Raw genomic sequence first — 18,738 nt, forward strand, 5'->3', positions numbered from 1 at the left:
GTAAGGAGCTATGTGGGGCTCATACTGTATGTAAGGAGCTATGTGGGACTCATACTGTATGTAAGGAGCTATGTTGGGCTCATACTGTATGTAAGGAGCTCTGTGGGGACTCATACTGTATGTAAGGAGCTGTGTGGGGTCTCATACTGTATGTAAGGAGCTGTGTGGGGACTCATACTGTATGTAAGGAGCTGTGTGGGGGCTCATACTGTATGTAGGTGGCTGTGTGGGGCTCATACTGTATGTAAGGAGTTGTGTGGGGCTCATACTGTATGTAAGGAGTTGTGTGGGGGCTCATACTGTATGTAAGGAGTTGTGTGGGTCTCATACTGTATGTAAGGAGCTGTGTGGGGACTCATACTGTATGTAAGGAGCTGTGTGGGGCTCATACTGTATGTAAGGAGCTGTGTGGGGGCTCATACTGTATGTAGGTGGCTGTGTGGGGCTCATACTGTATGTAAGGAGTTGTTTTGGGCTCATACTGTATGTAAGGAGTTGTGTGGGGGCTCATACTGTATGTAAGGAGTTGTGTGGGGCTCATACTGTATGTAAGGAGCTGTGTGGGGACTCATGCTGTATGTAAGGAGCTGTGTGGGGCTCATACTGTATGTACGGAGCTGTGTGGGGCTCATACTGTATGTAAGGAGTTGTGTGGGACTCATACTGTATGTAAGGAGTTGTGTGGGGCTCATACTGTATGTAAGGAGTTGTGTGGGGGCTCATACTGTATGTAAGGAGTTGTGTGGGGCTCATACTGTATGTAAGGAGCTGTGTGGGACTCATACTGTATGTAAGGAGTTGTGTGGGGGCTCATACTGTATGTAAGGAGCTGTGTGGGGACTCATACTGTATGTAAGGAGTTGTGTGGGGGCTCATACTGTATGTAAGGAGCTGTGTGGGACTCATACTGTATGTAAGGAGTTGTGTGGGGGCTCATACTGTATGTAAGGAGCTGTGTGGGGCCTCATACTGTATGTAAGGAGTTGTGTGGGGGCTCATACTGTATGTAAGGAGCTGTGTGGGGGCTCATACTGTATGTAAGGAGCTCTGTGGGGACTCATACTGTATGTCAGGAGCTGTGTGGGGCTCATACTGTATGTAAGGAGCTGTGTGGGGGCTTATACTGTATGTAAGGAGCTCTGTGGGGGCTCATACTGTATGTAAGGAGCTGTGTGGGGGCTCATACTGTATGTAGGTGGCTGTGTGGGGCTCATACTGTATGTAAGGAGCTGTGTGGGGGCTTATACTGTATGTAAGGAGCTGTGTGGGGGCTTATACTGTATGTAAGGAGCTGTGTGGGGGCTTATACTGTATGTAAGGAGCTGTGTGGGGGCTTATACTGTATGTAAGGAGCTGTGTGGGACTCATACTGTATGTAAGGAGCTGTGTGGGGGCTCATACTGTATGTAAGGAGCTGTGTGGTGCTCATACTGTATGTAAGGAGCTATGTGGGGCTCATACTGTATGTAAGGAGCTATGTGGGACTCATACTGTATGTAAGGAGCTATGTGGGGCTCATACTGTATGTAAGGAGCTATATGGGACTCATACTGTATGTAAGGAGCTATGTGGGGCTCATACTGTATGTAAGGAGCTCTGTGGGGACTCATACTGTATGTAAGGAGCTGTGTGGCGGCTCATACTGTATGTAAGGAGCTGTGTGGGGACTCATACTGTATGTAAGGAGCTGTGTGGGGGCTCATACTGTATGTAAGGAGCTGTGTGGGGGCTCATACTGTATGTAAGGAGCTGTGTGGGGGCTCATACTGTATGTAAGGAGCTGTGTGGGGGCTCATACTGTATGTAAGGAGCTGTGTGGGGGCTCATACTGTATGTAAGGAGCTGTGTGGGGACTCATACTGTATGTAGGTGGCTGTGTGGGGACTCATACTGTATGTAAGGAGCTGTGTGGGGGCTCATACTGTATGTAAGGAGCTGTGTGAGGGCTCATACTGTATGTAAGGAGCTGTGTGGGGGCTCATACTGTATGTAAGGAGCTGTGTGGGGGCTCATACTGTATGTAAGGAGCTGTGTGGGGCTCATACTGTATGTAAGGAGCTGTGTGGGGGCTCATACTGTATGTAAGGAGCTGTGTGGGGGCTCATACTGTATGTAAGGAGCTGTGTGGGGCTCATACTGTATGTAAGGAGCTGTGTGGGGGCTCATACTGTATGTAAGGAGCTGTGTGGGGGCTCATACTGTATGTAAGGAGCTGTGTGGGGCTCATACTGTATGTAAGGAGCTGTGTGGGGCTCATACTGTATGTAAGGAGCTGTGTGGGGACTCATACTGTATGTAAGGAGCTGTGTGGGGCTCATACTGTATGTAAGGAGCTCTGTTGGGACTCATACTGTATGTAGGTGGCTGTGTGGGGACTCATACTGTATGTAAGGAGCTGTGTGGGGGCTCATACTGTATGTAAGGAGCTGTGTGAGGGCTCATACTGTATGTAAGGAGCTGTGTGGGGGCTCATACTGTATGTAAGGAGCTGTGTGGGGGCTCATACTGTATGTAAGGAGCTGTGTGGGGGCTCATACTGTATGTAAGGAGCTGTGTGGGGGCTCATACTGTATGTAAGGAGCTGTGTGGGGCTCATACTGTATGTAAGGAGCTGTGTGGGGCTCATACTGTATGTAAGGAGCTGTGTGGGGGCTCATACTGTATGTAAGGAGCTGTGTGGGGCTCATACTGTATGTAAGGAGCTGTGTGGGGACTCATACTGTATGTAAGGAGCTGTGTGAGGGCTCATACTGTATGTAAGGAGCTGTGTGGGGCTCATACTGTATGTAAGAAGCTGTGTGGGGGCTCATACTGTATGTAAGGAGCTGTGTGAGGGCTCATACTGTATGTAAGGAGCTGTGTGGGGGCTCATACTGTATGTAAGGAGCTGTGTGGGGGCTCATACTGTATGTAAGGAGCTGTGTGGGGCTCATACTGTATGTAAGGAGCTGTGTGGGGGCTCATACTGTATGTAAGGAGCTGTGTGGGGGCTCATACTGTATGTCAGGAGCTGTGTGGGGACTCATACTGTATGTAAGGAGCTGTGTGAGGGCTCATACTATATGTAAGGAGCTGTGTGGGGGCTCATACTGTATGTAAGGAGCTGTGTGGGGACTCATACTGTATGTAAGGAGCTGTGTGGGGGCTCATACTGTATGTAAGGAGCTGTGTGAGGGCTCCTACTGTATGTAAGGAGCTGTGTGGGGGCTCATACTGTATGTAAGGAGCTGTGTGAGGGCTCATACTATATGTAAGGAGCTGTGTGGGGGCTCATACTGTATGTAAGGAGCTGTGTGGGGACTCATACTGTATGTAGGTGGCTGTGTGGGGACTCATACTGTATGTAAGGAGCTGTGTGGGGACTCATACTGTATGTAAGGAGCTGTGTGAGGGCTCATACTGTATGTAAGGAGCTGTGTGGGGGCTCATACTGTATGTAAGGAGCTGTGTGGGGGCTCATACTGTATGTAAGGAGCTGTGTGGGGCTCATACTGTATGTAAGGAGCTGTGTGGGGGCTCATACTGTATGTAAGGAGCTGTGTGGGGGCTCATACTGTATGTCAGGAGCTGTGTGGGGACTCATACTGTATGTAAGGAGCTGTGTGAGGGCTCATACTATATGTAAGGAGCTGTGTGGGGGCTCATACTGTATGTAAGGAGCTGTGTGGGGACTCATACTGTATGTAAGGAGCTGTGTGGGGGCTCATACTGTATGTAAGGAGCTGTGTGAGGGCTCCTACTGTATGTAAGGAGCTGTGTGGGGGCTCATACTGTATGTAAGGAGCTGTGTGAGGGCTCATACTATATGTAAGGAGCTGTGTGGGGGCTCATACTGTATGTAAGGAGCTGTGTGGGGACTCATACTGTATGTAGGTGGCTGTGTGGGGACTCATACTGTATGTAAGGAGCTGTGTGGGGACTCATACTGTATGTAAGGAGCTGTGTGGGGCTCATACTGTATGTAAGGAGCTGTGTGGGGACTCATACTGTATGTAAGGAGCTGTGTGGGGGCTCATACTGTATGTAAGGAGCTGTGTGGGGGCTCATACTGTATGTAAGGAGCTGTGTGGGGACTCATACTGTATGTAAGGAGCTGTGTGGGGGCTCATACTGTATGTAAGGAGCTGTGTGAGGGCTCATACTGTATGTAAGGAGCTGTGTGGGGGCTCATACTGTATGTAAGGAGCTGTGTGAGGGCTCATACTATATGTAAGGAGCTGTGTGGGGGCTCATACTGTATGTAAGGAGCTGTGTGGGGACTCATACTGTATGTAGGTGGCTGTGTGGGGACTCATACTGTATGTAAGGAGCTGTGTGGGGCTCATACTGTATGTAAGGAGCTGTGTGGGGGCTCATACTGTATGTAAGGAGCTGTGTGGGGACTCATACTGTATGTAAGGAGCTGTGTGGGGGCTCATACTGTATGTAAGGATCTGTGTGGGACTCATACTGTATGTAAGGAGCTGTGTGGGGACTCATACTGTATGTAAGGAGCTGTGTGGGGGCTCATACTGTATGTAAGGAGCTGTGTGGGGCTCATACTGTATGTAAGGAGCTGTGTGGGGCTCATACTGTATGTAAGGAGCTGTGTGGGGGCTCATACTGTATGTAAGGAGCTGTGTGGGGACTCATACTGTATGTAAGGAGCTGTGTGGGGACTCATACTGTATGTAGGTGGCTGTGTGGGGACTCATACTGTATGTAAGGAGCTGTGTGGGGACTCATACTGTATGTAGGTGGCTGTGTGGGGGCTCATACTGTATGTAAGAAGCTGTGTGGGGGCTCATACTGTATGTAAGGAGCTGTGTGGGGACTCATACTGTATGTAGGTGGCTGTGTGGGGGCTCATACTGTATGTAAGGAGCTGTGTGGGGACTCATACTGTATGTAGGTGGCTGTGTGGGGGCTCATACTGTATGTAAGGAGCTGTGTGGGGGCTCATACTGTATGTAAGGAGCTGTGCGGGGACTCATACTGTATGTAGGTGGCTGTGTGGGGCTCATACTGTATGTAAGGAGCTGTGTGGGGGCTCATACTGTATGTCAGGAGCTGTGTGGGGGCTCATACTGTATGTAAGGAGCTGTGTGGGGACTCATACTGTATGTAGGTGGCTGTGTATGGGCTCATACTGTATGTAAGGAGCTGTGTGGGGGCTCATACTGTATGTAAGGAGCTGTGTGGGACTCATACTGTATGTAAGGAGCTGTGTGGGGACTCATACTGTATGTAAGGAGCTGTGTGGGGGCTCATACTGTATGTAAGGAGCTGTGTGGGACTCATACTGTATGTAAGGAGCTGTGTGGGGCTCATACTGTATGTAAGGAGCTGTGTGGGGGCTCATACTGTATGTAAGGAGCTGTGTGGGACTCATACTGTATGTAAGGAGCTGTGTGGGGACTCATACTGTATGTAGGTGGCTGTGTGGGGACTCATACTGTATGTAGGTGGCTGTGTATGGGCTCATACTGTATGTAGGTGGCTGTGTATGGGCTCATACTGTATGTAAGGAGCTGTGTGGGGGCTCATACTGTATGTAAGGAGCTGTGTGGGACTCATACTGTATGTAAGGAGCTGTGTGGGGCTCATACTGTATGTAAGGAGCTGTGTGGGGGCTCATACTGTATGTCAGGAGCTGTGTGGGGGCTCATACTGTATGTCAGGAGCTGTGTGGGGGCTCATACTGTATGTAAGGAGCTGTGTGGGGACTCATACTGTATGTAGGTGGCTGTGTATGGGCTCATACTGTATGTAAGGAGCTGTGTGGGGGCTCATACTGTATGTAAGGAGCTGTGTGGGACTCATACTGTATGTAAGGAGCTGTGTGGGGACTCATACTGTATGTAAGGAGCTGTGTGGGGGCTCATACTGTATGTAAGGAGCTGTGTGGGACTCATACTGTATGTAAGGAGCTGTGTGGGGCTCATACTGTATGTAAGGAGCTGTGTGGGGGCTCATACTGTATGTAAGGAGCTGTGTGGGACTCATACTGTATGTAAGGAGCTGTGTGGGGACTCATACTGTATGTAGGTGGCTGTGTGGGGACTCATACTGTATGTAGGTGGCTGTGTATGGGCTCATACTGTATGTAGGTGGCTGTGTATGGGCTCATACTGTATGTAAGGAGCTGTGTGGGGGCTCATACTGTATGTAAGGAGCTGTGTGGGACTCATACTGTATGTAAGGAGCTGTGTGGGGCTCATACTGTATGTAAGGAGCTGTGTGGGGGCTCATACTGTATGTCAGGAGCTGTGTGGGGGCTCATACTGTATGTAAGGAGCTGTGTGGGGACTCATACTGTATGTAGGTGGCTGTGTATGGGCTCATACTGTATGTAAGGAGCTGTGTGGGGGCTCATACTGTATGTAAGGAGCTGTGTGGGACTCATACTGTATGTAAGGAGCTGTGTGGGGACTCATACTGTATGTAAGGAGCTGTGTGGGGGCTCATACTGTATGTAAGGAGCTGTGTGGGACTCATACTGTATGTAAGGAGCTGTGTGGGGCTCATACTGTATGTAAGGAGCTGTGTGGGGGCTCATACTGTATGTAAGGAGCTGTGTGGGACTCATACTGTATGTAAGGAGCTGTGTGGGGACTCATACTGTATGTAGGTGGCTGTGTGGGGACTCATACTGTATGTAGGTGGCTGTGTATGGGCTCATACTGTATGTAGGTGGCTGTGTATGGGCTCATACTGTATGTAAGGAGCTGTGTGGGGGCTCATACTGTATGTAAGGAGCTGTGTGGGACTCATACTGTATGTAAGGAGCTGTGTGGGGCTCATACTGTATGTAAGGAGCTGTGTGGGGGCTCATACTGTATGTAAGGAGCTGTGTGGGGACTCATACTGTATGTAGGTGGCTGTGTGGGGACTCATACTGTATGTAGGTGGCTGTGTATGGGCTCATGCGGTATATAGGGGGATGTCAGCCTAGTTAATTCTGCTCAATATTAAGTGATACAATTAATATTAATTTAAAATAATAATAATTAAGATGTTGCTATTAATATAAAGCAGAATTAATTTCAGCTTATTGGTTCGGCCTCAACAAGTCACGGTCTCTCTTGAGGCCCCTCGGGAAAATTAATTGCCCACCGCTGGTATATATCAATCTGTCTAGCTCCTCCGGCGTTATAACCTTCTGCCCACACATTGCACTATATTTCCAATATTTTAAAATAATAAAATATTACTTACCTGTTCAATACTCTTACATCAATGACGTCACTTCCATCATTCACGTGCTACAGTCCCAGTAACCTCACTGCGATGTGCTGCACATGCCAACTTGACCACTTTGGCCAGTGATTGGTTTCAATGGTGACATGGATGATAGATGTGACAGTACCAGTGAAGGACTAGCAGGCTAGCAGAGCAATGGCATTGTAAGAGCAGGTGATAAAATGTATATTTAAAGCTCCATTTATTATTTTCACTCATTTTCAGCTGTTGACCTGTTTTGACAAATTTCAGACAGATCCACTCAGGTCTGCTCATCTGGAACCGCACTTTAGCCCATCAGCAAGGTCCAGCATGTTGCCGTCCTAAGCCATTCTTACTAGCCAGTTTTACCTTTCAGCTTTATCTGCGGTTGCTACTTGACATCCTGCTACTCCCTGTGATGACAGCCATTGTACTCTATAAGTGGCCATGCTCATTAGACTAAAGTCAGCCAAACCCGCCAATTTCAGTAGGACCAGTCAACCGTATAATGTGGATTAGATGCTTGTCCCCCATTTGAGTAAGACCCACAGCAACACAGCAGACATTATTACAGCCTATCGGTTCATAAGGAAGCGAAGTAGCCAATACAAGATTTATTTTGTCACTGGCAAACCTTTTTTTAAACAGGTGAATTCTACCTTTGAGAAAATACTATAATAACCCTATAAAAATCCAGCACAGGACCCATAATAAAATATCAAAATAATCTTTATTGAAAACAAAGTGGATAAGAAACATTAATTAAAACCATATACAATAAGAAAGACCAGATAAAAAAAATGAAGGTGGACGAATACATTGCAAAAGTTATGATGTAAATATATAATAAGGAGTGACCCAGAGACTAGGACAAAATAATTAATCAAATAGGAAATCCTATAGATCTTGTAAATGATCAAAAAATTGTTAGTTCACGATATCCCTATCCATGAATGTAATAGTCAAAAAAATGCAGAGGGCAAAAGTATGAATATAAAAATACATCAAATAATGTGCTACTGTACAATAAAAAAATGCAGCTTTTCATTTATAATAGAATAAATAATATAGAGTTCAATTCATAATGAATGATGGAGTACCGAGATTAAATAACCTAAAAGTATACGAAGTTCATAGATAAAGGGTCACATCAATGAAAGAATAGAAGAGTGGGGGTGACTGAAGCCGGACTGGATTGCAGTTGGTGCGGTTGATGAGAGATGGGAGGAGAGTTCAAAGTGGACTTGCGGTTCAGGGAACCTATATATACACACAGTATTGGGGAGAAGTTTTTAGGCAGTTGTGGAAAGAAAATGCTGCAAAGTAAGAATGCTTTAAAGGGAATCTGTCACCCCCTGGGAGATATCTGCCTGTGCACTGTGCTGCAGGTTTCTATTGCGCAGGCGCGGGGAGGTCACTGTCACTTCCCGGCGCCTGTGAAATAGAAACCTGCAGCACAGTGCACAGGTAGAATGGCCGGGATGAAGCAAAGCGCGCTCTATGTGAGCTCTATGTGAGCGGCGCTTTGTGCATGCCCGGGAAGTAAGGGAGCACAGTGCTTGTCACAGGCCCTGTGACATGCAGGGGAGGGGGGATATGGTAGCTAAGCATATAGGCGGGGATTTCGGGGAATAATAAACAGTTAGGTGGGGCTTTCTTGGCGCCCAGGGGACACCAATCCTGTGCAAAACAGAGTTTATAAAAACACTTTTCTCTGTAATCAGACCTCTACAATGGACCATACAGGTATGTATATATTTACTTTTCTATCTCCTATATGCCCATATTAGAGGTCTGATATCTCCCAGGGGGTGACAGATTCCCTTTAAAAAATAGAAATATTAATAGTTTATTTTTACCAATTAAAAAATGCAAATTGAATGAACAAAAGAGAGATCTAAATCACATCAATATTTAGTGTGACGGCCCTTTGCCTTCAAAACAGCATCAGTTCTTCTAGACTTACCTGCACAACGTAAAGGATTTTGTAGGACTGTCAGGTGTGGGTGGAGCTGTGGTGGTACAGCGAAGCCCGCCCGTGTAATTCATCACAATTTACTTCACTGTATATCTGCCTTATTCTTCTCATTGTGTTTGCTAAAACTCAAGGTGGACAAAACTAAATTCATCATCTTTCCTCCATCTCATTCAACCCCTCTACCTAATCCATCGATCACAATAAATGACATCATGCTTTCCCCTGTCTCACAAGTTCAGTGCCTGAATGTAACCTTTGACTCTGCTTTGTCCTTCAAATCACACTTCAAAGCCTTTACGAATCCCTGCCTCCTCTAACTCAAAACCAATTCTGAAATGTGCACTTTCTCCCAGTTCCCTTTCTCCGACCCCCAGTCAACAAAAATGTTAGTACATGCCCTCATCATCTCCCGATTTGACTTCTGCAACAATCCCTTTTTTGGCAACCCATCTACCACTCTTGCACCCCTCCACTCTATCTTTAACTCTGCTGCCCGATCAATCCACCTCTCCCCTCACTACTCTTCCTCTTCTCCCTTCTGTTAATTCTTTTACTGGCTTCCAGTTACCCAGAGAATTCAGAATTCAGTGTAAAATCTTATCAGTGACATACAAGCCTGTCCATAATCTGTCTCATCTATATACACTCCTCAATATTGAAATTACATCACCAAGAAGGAAAACTATTGAATTATGGAAATCACAGGATGGATAGACATGTTAATGATATGCAAATGGTGAAACAATGGAAACAGCATTTTCAAATGCACACACTTACGCGCCTTGGCTGCTATCAATGAGGTTATTATTGATTATCTGAGGAATGCTCTGCCACGCTGAATGCACTTAAGCACACAAATCATCAAGATCCGCTGCTGGCAGCTCCCTTTGCAATTGTTTACTAATAATATACCAGATGTGCTCAATGGGAGACAAGTCAGTAGACACTGCATTCCATGGGAACATGTTTAGGCCACACAGGCTGCTCACAGTAGCATAAGCAACAGTAGCATAAGAGAGGCTGGGATAGGTAATGTAACTTAACATATAAAGAGGCTTCATGGATTTTAAAATTAAATTGTAGAATTCCAAATGGCATGAATATAAAGAATGATTTAATGTATATTTATTAGTGAGAAACAATTTTTTCAGATGTTTTTTCAAATGTTTATACATATTCATGAAGCTTGATTGATTTAATACGTCATATCCTATATTAATCACTATTTATTCAACCATCTTCACTACATCATGCTATACTATGAATAAGAACACGCGTCAGATAAGCATGCCACCTACAGTGCTTTTTTTAAAATATGGACTTTTTGTTAATCATGTCAAAATAAACTTTACATTTTAACCGACTTCCCTGGAATTTGTGCTGGATATACAGTCATATGAAAAAGTTTGGGCACCCCTATTAATCTTAAGCTTAATGTTTTATAAAAATTGGTGTTTTTGCAACAGCTATTTCAGTTTGATATATGTAATAACTGTTGGGCACAGTAATGTTTCTGCCTTGAAATGAGGTTTATTGTACTAACAGAAAATGTGCAATCTGCATTCAAACAAAATTTGACAGGTGCATAAGTATGGGCACCCCACCAGAAAAGTGACATTAATATTTAGTAGATCCTCCTTTTGCAAAAATAACAGCCTCTAGTCGCTTCCTGTAGCTTTTAATGAGTTCCTGGATGAAGGATGAAGGTATTTTTGACCATTCCTCTTTACAAAATAATTCCAGTTCAGTAAAGTTTGATGGTCGCCGAGCATGGACAGCCCTCTTCAAATGATCCCACAGATGTTCAATGATATTCAGGTCTGGGGACTGGGATGGCCATTCCAGAACATTGTAATTGTTCCTCTGCATGAATGCCTGAGTAGATTTGGAGCGGTGTTTTGGATCATTGTCTTGCTGAAAGATCCATCCCCTGCGTAACTTCAACTTTATCACTGATTCTTGAACATTATTGTCAAGAATCTGCTGATACTGAGTGGAATCCATGCGTCCCTCAACTTTAACAAGATTCCCAGTGCCGGCATTGGCCACACAGCCCCAAAGCATGATGGAACCTCCACCAAATTTTACTGTGGGTAGCAAGTGTTTTTCTTGGAATGTTGTATTTTTTTGCCGCCATGCATAACGCCTTTTTGTATGACCAAACAACTCAATCTTGGTTTCATCAGTCCACAGGACCTTCTTCCAAAAATAAATTGGCTTCTCCAAATGTGCTTTTGCATACCTCAGCCGACTCTGTTTGTGGCGTGCTTGCAGAAACGGCTTCTTTGGCATCACTCTCCCATACAGCTTCTCCTTGTGCAAAGTGCGTTGTATAGTTGACCGATGCACAGTGACACCATCTGCAGCAAGTTGATGCTACAGCTCTCTGGAGGTGGTCTGAGGATTGTCCTTGACTGATCTCACCATTCTTCTTCTCTGCCTTTCTGATGTTTTTCTTGGCCTGCCACTTCTGGCCTTAACAAGAACTGTCCCTGTGTTCTTCCATTTCCTTACTATGTTCCTCACAGTGGAAACTTACAGGTTAAATCTCAGAGACAGCTTTTTGTATCCTTCCCCTGAACAACTATGTTGAATAATCTTTGTTTTCAGATCATTTGACAGTTGTTTTGAGGAGCCCATCATGCCACTCTTCAGAGGAGATTCAAACAGGAGAACAACTTGCAAGTGGCCACTTTAAGTCATTAAGTCTTTTGTCATGATTGCATACACCTGGCTATGAAGTTCAAAGCTCAATGAGGTTACAAAACCAAAAAAAGTGCTTTAGTAAGTCAGTAAAAAGTAGGTAGGAGTATTTAAAACAAGAAAATGATAAGGGTGCCCATACTTATGCACCTGTCAAATTTTGTTTGAATGCAGATTGCATATTTTCTGTTAGCACAATAAACCTCATTTCAAGGCAGAAACATTACTGTGTCCAACAGTTATTACACACATCAAACTGAAATAGCTCTTGCAAAAACACCAATTTTTATAAAACATTAAGCTTAAGATTAATAGGGGTGCCCAAACTTTTTCATATGACTGTACCTTCTTCCTTTGCCCTCATATTAAGGATATGCTTACACTGGCGTATAACACGGCCGAGTGCTATCCGATGTTTTATTGGTTAGCACTCATGCCAGTGTTATACTATGGGGCAGTGCCGATCTGTGATTATTTTTTCATGCCAATTTGACATGAGAAAACAATCTCAGCATGCTACGAGTGGCTTCGATATTCAGATCACGTCTACCCATGGTTCTATGGGTGCATGTGAAACATCGAATTGCACTCTGATGTCATCCAAGTGCAGTCCGATGTGCGCTCAGAGACAATGGAGAAGATGGAGAAATTAAGTTCTTTATCTTCTCTACACCTGTGCTGCAATTCTCTCATGCTGGAGAATCGGATCACACTCAGATGACACTTGGCTCAAACTCTGACAGAGTCATTAGCATAATCGGCCGATTCTCTCGCATGAGAGAACATACGCATGAGCGTACCCTTCAGCTGAGAGTCTGCACGTTAAGGCCATATTGATTATATAACAGTATCTTGAATATGTTTTGGTAAACAGCTAAAATGTCAAAACTTGTCACTGTCCAAATATTTCTGCACCTATTTGTATAATGTCATTTTAATCTTCCTTTTCTTAACGCTTTACAAAACTGCACCATAAATATTATACAGAAAAATAAAAATCACTGTACGGACCAAGAAACGGGCATATTGGCATTTTCACCTGGGCGTGTGATAGGGCATAAAAGTTCCTCTGCCACGTAAGATGACAAATGTACTATAAATTATAGGTAGGTGGCCCTGTTACAAGTTTGTCTTGGGTCAATGCTTCTGCTGTGATTTTATGATTCAGCCGCCTTCTCCACTTCTTTATACTCAGGAATGGAGGTGCTGGTGCTATCTGTGATTGGTGACACGGGATCTATATTACAGCATGGTGATCCAGAGCGTTACCTTCGGTTTTATCTCCTATTACTAAACAACTGGTAGTCAAGCAAAGCAGCTGAAAGGATAATAATTGGGATCCTTCGCTTCCTTTTGTACCATTGACTCAGATATTATGTTACCAATGGCTATTTAGTGACTGGTTATACCACAATGTGCTACAAAATAATGGAAATGGCAGACAAAGATGGCACTAAATGAGGGAAATAATCAGATCGGTGGACGTCCTACACCCGTCACCTCCACCAAATGCCAACAGCCTGATGCCAAGAGTGAACAGAGCAGGACACCATAGGATTATCACACTATAGAGGCCTGTTACCGTGTCCTGTAGATCTGTTACTATTTTTTAGTAGGAGCTGATTGGTGGAGAGTGCCGGTGTTGGTCCCTCACCAATTTGATATTGATATATCAAAGTTGTGGAAAATCCCTTTAAGTAACTATGTGATGTATTGTGGCTAAACTAGTTGCTGGATTCGCCTCCGCTGTTTTCTTTGTAAATATTCTCTAATATGTATTATAATGCATTGTACAGAATTTACCTGCTTTAGTGCTGAAGATCATGAGTGGGACATTCGCCCCAATATCGGACAGATATAGCCCTGAACTTCGGCAGCTCATACTTAGCATGCTCAACTTGGACCCTTCCAAACGGCCGCAGCTGAATGAGATCATGGCTCACCCGATCTGTATACCCGCGCTTCTCAACCTGTACAGTGACATTGGCAGCGTCAAAATGAGGTTAGTATCTTGCACCGCAAGTAGGTGGGCATTTATTGTAATACTAAAGCTAAGGTGTAGAAACATTTCTGTAGGCTATAATTGAAAGGTGTAGGTCTACTGTTGTGAATTGGGAGTACCGAACTGTCACAGGATTATGTGGAGGAATGATGACAGGGCTGTTGTGAAGGCCTTAAAAGACAATGGGCCTCATTTATCAAAACTGTCTAAAAGAAAATCTGTCATTGTTGCCCAAAGTAACCAATCACTAATCATTTATTAGTCAGCTCTGGTAAAATGAAAACTGTGAGGTGATTGGTTGCCACAAGCAGCAAAACAGAAGCAGACTTTCTTTTAGACAGTTTTGATAAATCTGTCCCATTAATGTCCTTGTATATGGCTTTCTACAGAACATACAGGAGAATACATCACTGATCAGGCTAAGGATAAATACACAACAATTACATTTAGCGAATCAGGTAATGATTTCTAGAATTAGAGTCGTTCTCGTTCTTTATCTTCTCCATTGGGCCCAGACCACCATGGCGCTTTCTACAGCCTTGATTCGTCTCTGCAAAGTTTGCTGCCCTGACATCTTAAGATTCTTATTTTTTTCCAATATCCTCCCAACTTTTTAGCACAAACTCCTCAAACTGGTGTCCAAGTATATTCATCCTGCTGTTAAACCTAATACTAAATCATCCATGAGTTAGGACTATGTTTTTCTCCGAAACACGTAGTGAAAGCTCAAATATATTTTCTAGTACTGGAAATGTCCTGCTTTATCTGAATTTACAATGAAGTTTTTGTACATTTTTTATCCCAAAAAAATGGCTGGATTCTCCATATAACCCTAATACTATGCTTGCTTTGCCGCTGAGTGCCCCCATCTTCTTTAATGTAGACCTATTAATGAGAATACTATATTTCCTCCACCAATAGTGGTGCCAAACAGATAGTTCCCTGACAGTAATGGTGTTTATTAAACATGTTGTCTTTGTGACAAACAGAGGGCTCCCCATGGTAATAGTGCCAACTGTGCGCCAACTGTTTCATAAAGTGCTCCCTAAAGTAATGGGAATTACTAACAAAGCCGATGGCATGCAAACTCTGCCGCAGCATTCACTTTCATCCATCTCCAGAGGACACAGATAAAGTTGAAAGTGTGCCTGAACTATTTAAGAAAATTAAGATAATTCACAACAAATAACTGAAAGAATGCCTGACTTATCAAATGCATGGTTAAAATAGCACTGCAAGATGTAGACATAAAGGTCACACAGGTACAGAATACTGATGAACATACATTCCTGACATCCATGGACTGTGGGGATGGATGTTCAGTATTATATATGCACGCAGATAAAGCTTGTATAGGGTGTCAGTCACACTGTTACGTGGAGTGCACCATACTGGTAAAAGCTTATTAGTGGCACCCGTGCTGCCTCCACCATATACCATCCTACTCCACCATATATCCTGTCTACATCCTACTGCAAACTGGTATTTTGACCATTTGTTGGTAAGTGTGGCTTATTTTCTTCGTGGTACGTTTAACTATTAAGGACCTGGACTTTAGATAGCTATGGGCCATTTCAAACAAGTGGCTGTTTTTGTGCATAGGAATAAAGGATCGGACATATTGATATCCTACATGCCCTGTCATTCTTAATCCTGGCATTTACCATATGGGGCACAAAAGAAACGATATAAATCGTTGTTGGCTGGTCCTGACAAAATCAGATACGTGCACTTTCCTGCTCTGACTATGGGCTCATGCAGACGATTGTATTATCTGTCCGAATGCGATTGAACAAAACATCGATTCTCACTCAGACCAATGTTAGTCTATGGGGCTGAGCACATATATGATTTTTGTTCCTCAAATAGAGTCTGTCTGAGGAAAATAAATCGCTGCATGCCCAAGTTTGATCCAATATTCAGATCTCAATCTTCCATGCAAGTCACTGAGTCTGTGGGAAAAATTGGAGTGCACTCAGATGATATCTGAATGCAGTTCAATTTCCGCAGCCTCACAGAATGGAAAAGATGGAGATTATTTTTTTCTCCATCTTCTCTTCATCCGAGAGAATCAGACTACACTTGAATCACTCTCTGATCACTCTCTCTGATTACACACTCTGATCACACACACTCTGATCACACACACTCTGATCACACACACTCTCTGATCACACACACTCTCTGATTACACTCTCTGATCACACTCTCTGATCACACACACACTGTGATCACACACTCTGATCACACACTCTTGATTACACTCTCTGATTATACTCTGATCACACTCTCTGATCACACACACACTCTGATCACACACTCTGATCACACACTCTTGATTACACTCTCTGATTACACTCTGATCACACACACTCTGATCACACACACACTATGATCACACACACTCTCTGATCACACACACTCTGATCACACACACTCTGATCACTCTCTGATTACACACTCTGATTACATACTCTGATCACACACACTCTGATCACACACTCTTGATTACACTCTCTGATTACACTCTCTGATCACACTCTCTGATCACACACACTCTGATCACACACTCTTGATTACACTCTCTGATTACACTCTCTGATCACACTCTATGATCACACACACTCTGATCACACACTCTGATCACACACACTCTGATCACACACACTCTGATCACACACTCTTGATTACACTCTCTGATTACACTCTCTGATCACACACACACTCTGATCACACACACTCTGATCACACACTCTTGATTACACACTCTGATCACACACACTCTGATCACACACACTCTGATCACACACTCTTGATTACACTCTCTGATTACACTCTCTCTGATTACACTCTCTGATTACACTCTCTGATCACACACACTCTGATCACACACACTCTGATCACACACACTCTGATCACACACTCTTGATTACACTCTCTGATTACACTCTCTGATCACACTCTCTGATCACACTCTCTGATCACACACACACTCTGATCACACACTCTTGATTACACTCTCTGATTACACTCTGATCACACTCTCTGATTACACACACACTCTGATCACACACTCTTGATTACACTCTCTGATTACACTCTGATCACACACACTCTGATCACACACACACTCTGATCACACACACTCTCTGATCACACACACTCTGATCACTCTCTGATTACACACTCTGATTACATACTCTGATCACACACACTCTGATTACACACATTCTGATCACACACTCTTGATTACACTCTCTGATCACACTCTCTGATCACACACACTCTGATCACACACACTCTGATCACACACTCTGATCACACACTCTTGATTACACTCTCTGATCACACTGTCACGGGTGTGTCGCCACGAAGATCGTCACGATTACACAGCCTGACTTCTCGCAGCTGACTTTTTGGTGCTTTGTGTTTTTCGGCAGTGAGGGAGTTAATTCTCTCTCTCTCTGTGCTAGACGAGGTCCAGCCTCGCCCAGCTGCAATCAATGCTGCTGTAGTGAGACTCCTTCAAATGCCTGCTGGTCTGTTAGGGAAGTGTCAGTGAAAGCATTTCATGCAGACTAACAGAGCGGATCGTGGTATTTGGAGTTTCAGAGATAAGTGTATTTGGAGTGTTTTTTCCCTTCCTCGCTTTATCATTTATCTCCTTTCCCGTTGGTGTTCCCTCTGTTGTAGTTGTGTAGTTTTTGTATGCAAGGTGGTTTTGGTTTTTCCCTTGTACTGTCTCGTTCGTCTAAGTACTGTGTGTGGGCATATTATTACTTGTCCCCTTTTGTTGTGATCGGGGTCCTTCTCAGGACTAGATTACTTAGGTGCAGGGATCCTCAGGAGGTAGGGGTTACGCTGGCGGCCTGGACCTCTGTACCTTTAACAGTACCTCCAGGTTGAGGGATTAGTCAGGGCCCCAGCTTAGGGTCATCTTAGGCCCCCTACCTCCAGTATACAGAGACAGCGTGACATTTTCACCGACCACTTAGTTTTTCTCCAGCTACCATGGATCCAGTAGCCGGTCTAGCTCGGCAGTTGCAGAGTTTGTCCATGGAGCTGGCGGACGTTAGGTCCAAGGTTTTGTATCCTCAGGAGCAAGCCGGACCAGAACCTAAAGTAGCTCTCCCTGACAGGTTCACTGGGGGGGCGGGACAAGTTTTTTGTTTTCCGGGAGGCATGCAAGTTGTACTTTCGGCTGCGGCCTCGGTCATCGGGGAGTGAAGAACAAAGGGTGGGAATTGTCATCTCGCTCCTACAAGGGGACCCACAATCTTGGGCGTTCTCTCTTCCCCCGGGCTCCCCGGCTCTCCAGTCAGTGGATAGGTTTTTCGCTGCTCTGGGACTCGTATATGATGACCCAGATCGGATCTCCCTTGCTGAGTCTAAGTTACGTAGGATCCAGCAGGGAGATCGTCCGGCGGAGGAATTCTGTTCGGAGTTCCGTAGGTGGGCCACGGACACCCAGTGGAATGACCCGGCTCTTAGGAGCCAGTTTTGTCAAGGTTTATCCGACAAATTACAGGATGTGTTGGCACAGTATGACTCTCCCGCGTCACTGGAAGCCGCTATGGCCCTTGCTATTCGCGTTGACAGACGGCTTCGGGAGAGGTGCGGGATAACTCTACCCCCTGTGATGACTCCACCTCCTACAAGGTCCCCTCATATGGTTGTTCCCCTGGTCAGTCCAGAGGAGCCTATGCAATTAGGAGGGACATCATTTCGGGGGAGGGGACCAGTGGTGCGCCATAAGACAGGAAGGTGTTTCTTCTGCGGGAGAAAGGGACATTTTATTGGGGGGTGTCCATCCCGTCCCTTGCAGAGTGAAGAGTCGTCGGAAAACTGTTGA

General features: G+C 44.7%; 1 protein-coding gene across 2 annotated transcripts in view; it reads left to right on the forward strand.

Moving 5' to 3' along the window:
* The window catches only part of NEK8 (NIMA related kinase 8), a 215,025-nt gene that overhangs the window by 84,944 nt on the left and 111,343 nt on the right, over positions 1 to 18,738 (forward strand). For both annotated transcript variants that reach the window (XR_012299436.1, XM_073667882.1), the window contains exon 5: positions 13,681 to 13,886. Coding sequence is in view for 1 of the 2 variants with exons in the window: in XM_073667882.1 (XP_073523983.1) it covers positions 13,681 to 13,886 (206 nt within the window). In the remaining variant the exon portion in view is untranslated. The remainder of the gene's footprint in view (positions 1 to 13,680; positions 13,887 to 18,738) is intronic.

The sequence above is a fragment of the Phyllobates terribilis genome, unplaced genomic scaffold, assembly GCF_046119375.1.
Source record: "Phyllobates terribilis strain yellow unplaced genomic scaffold, ASM4611937v1 Scaffold_2__4_contigs__length_985480577, whole genome shotgun sequence".
NCBI classification, from domain to species: domain Eukaryota; kingdom Metazoa; phylum Chordata; class Amphibia; order Anura; family Dendrobatidae; genus Phyllobates; species Phyllobates terribilis.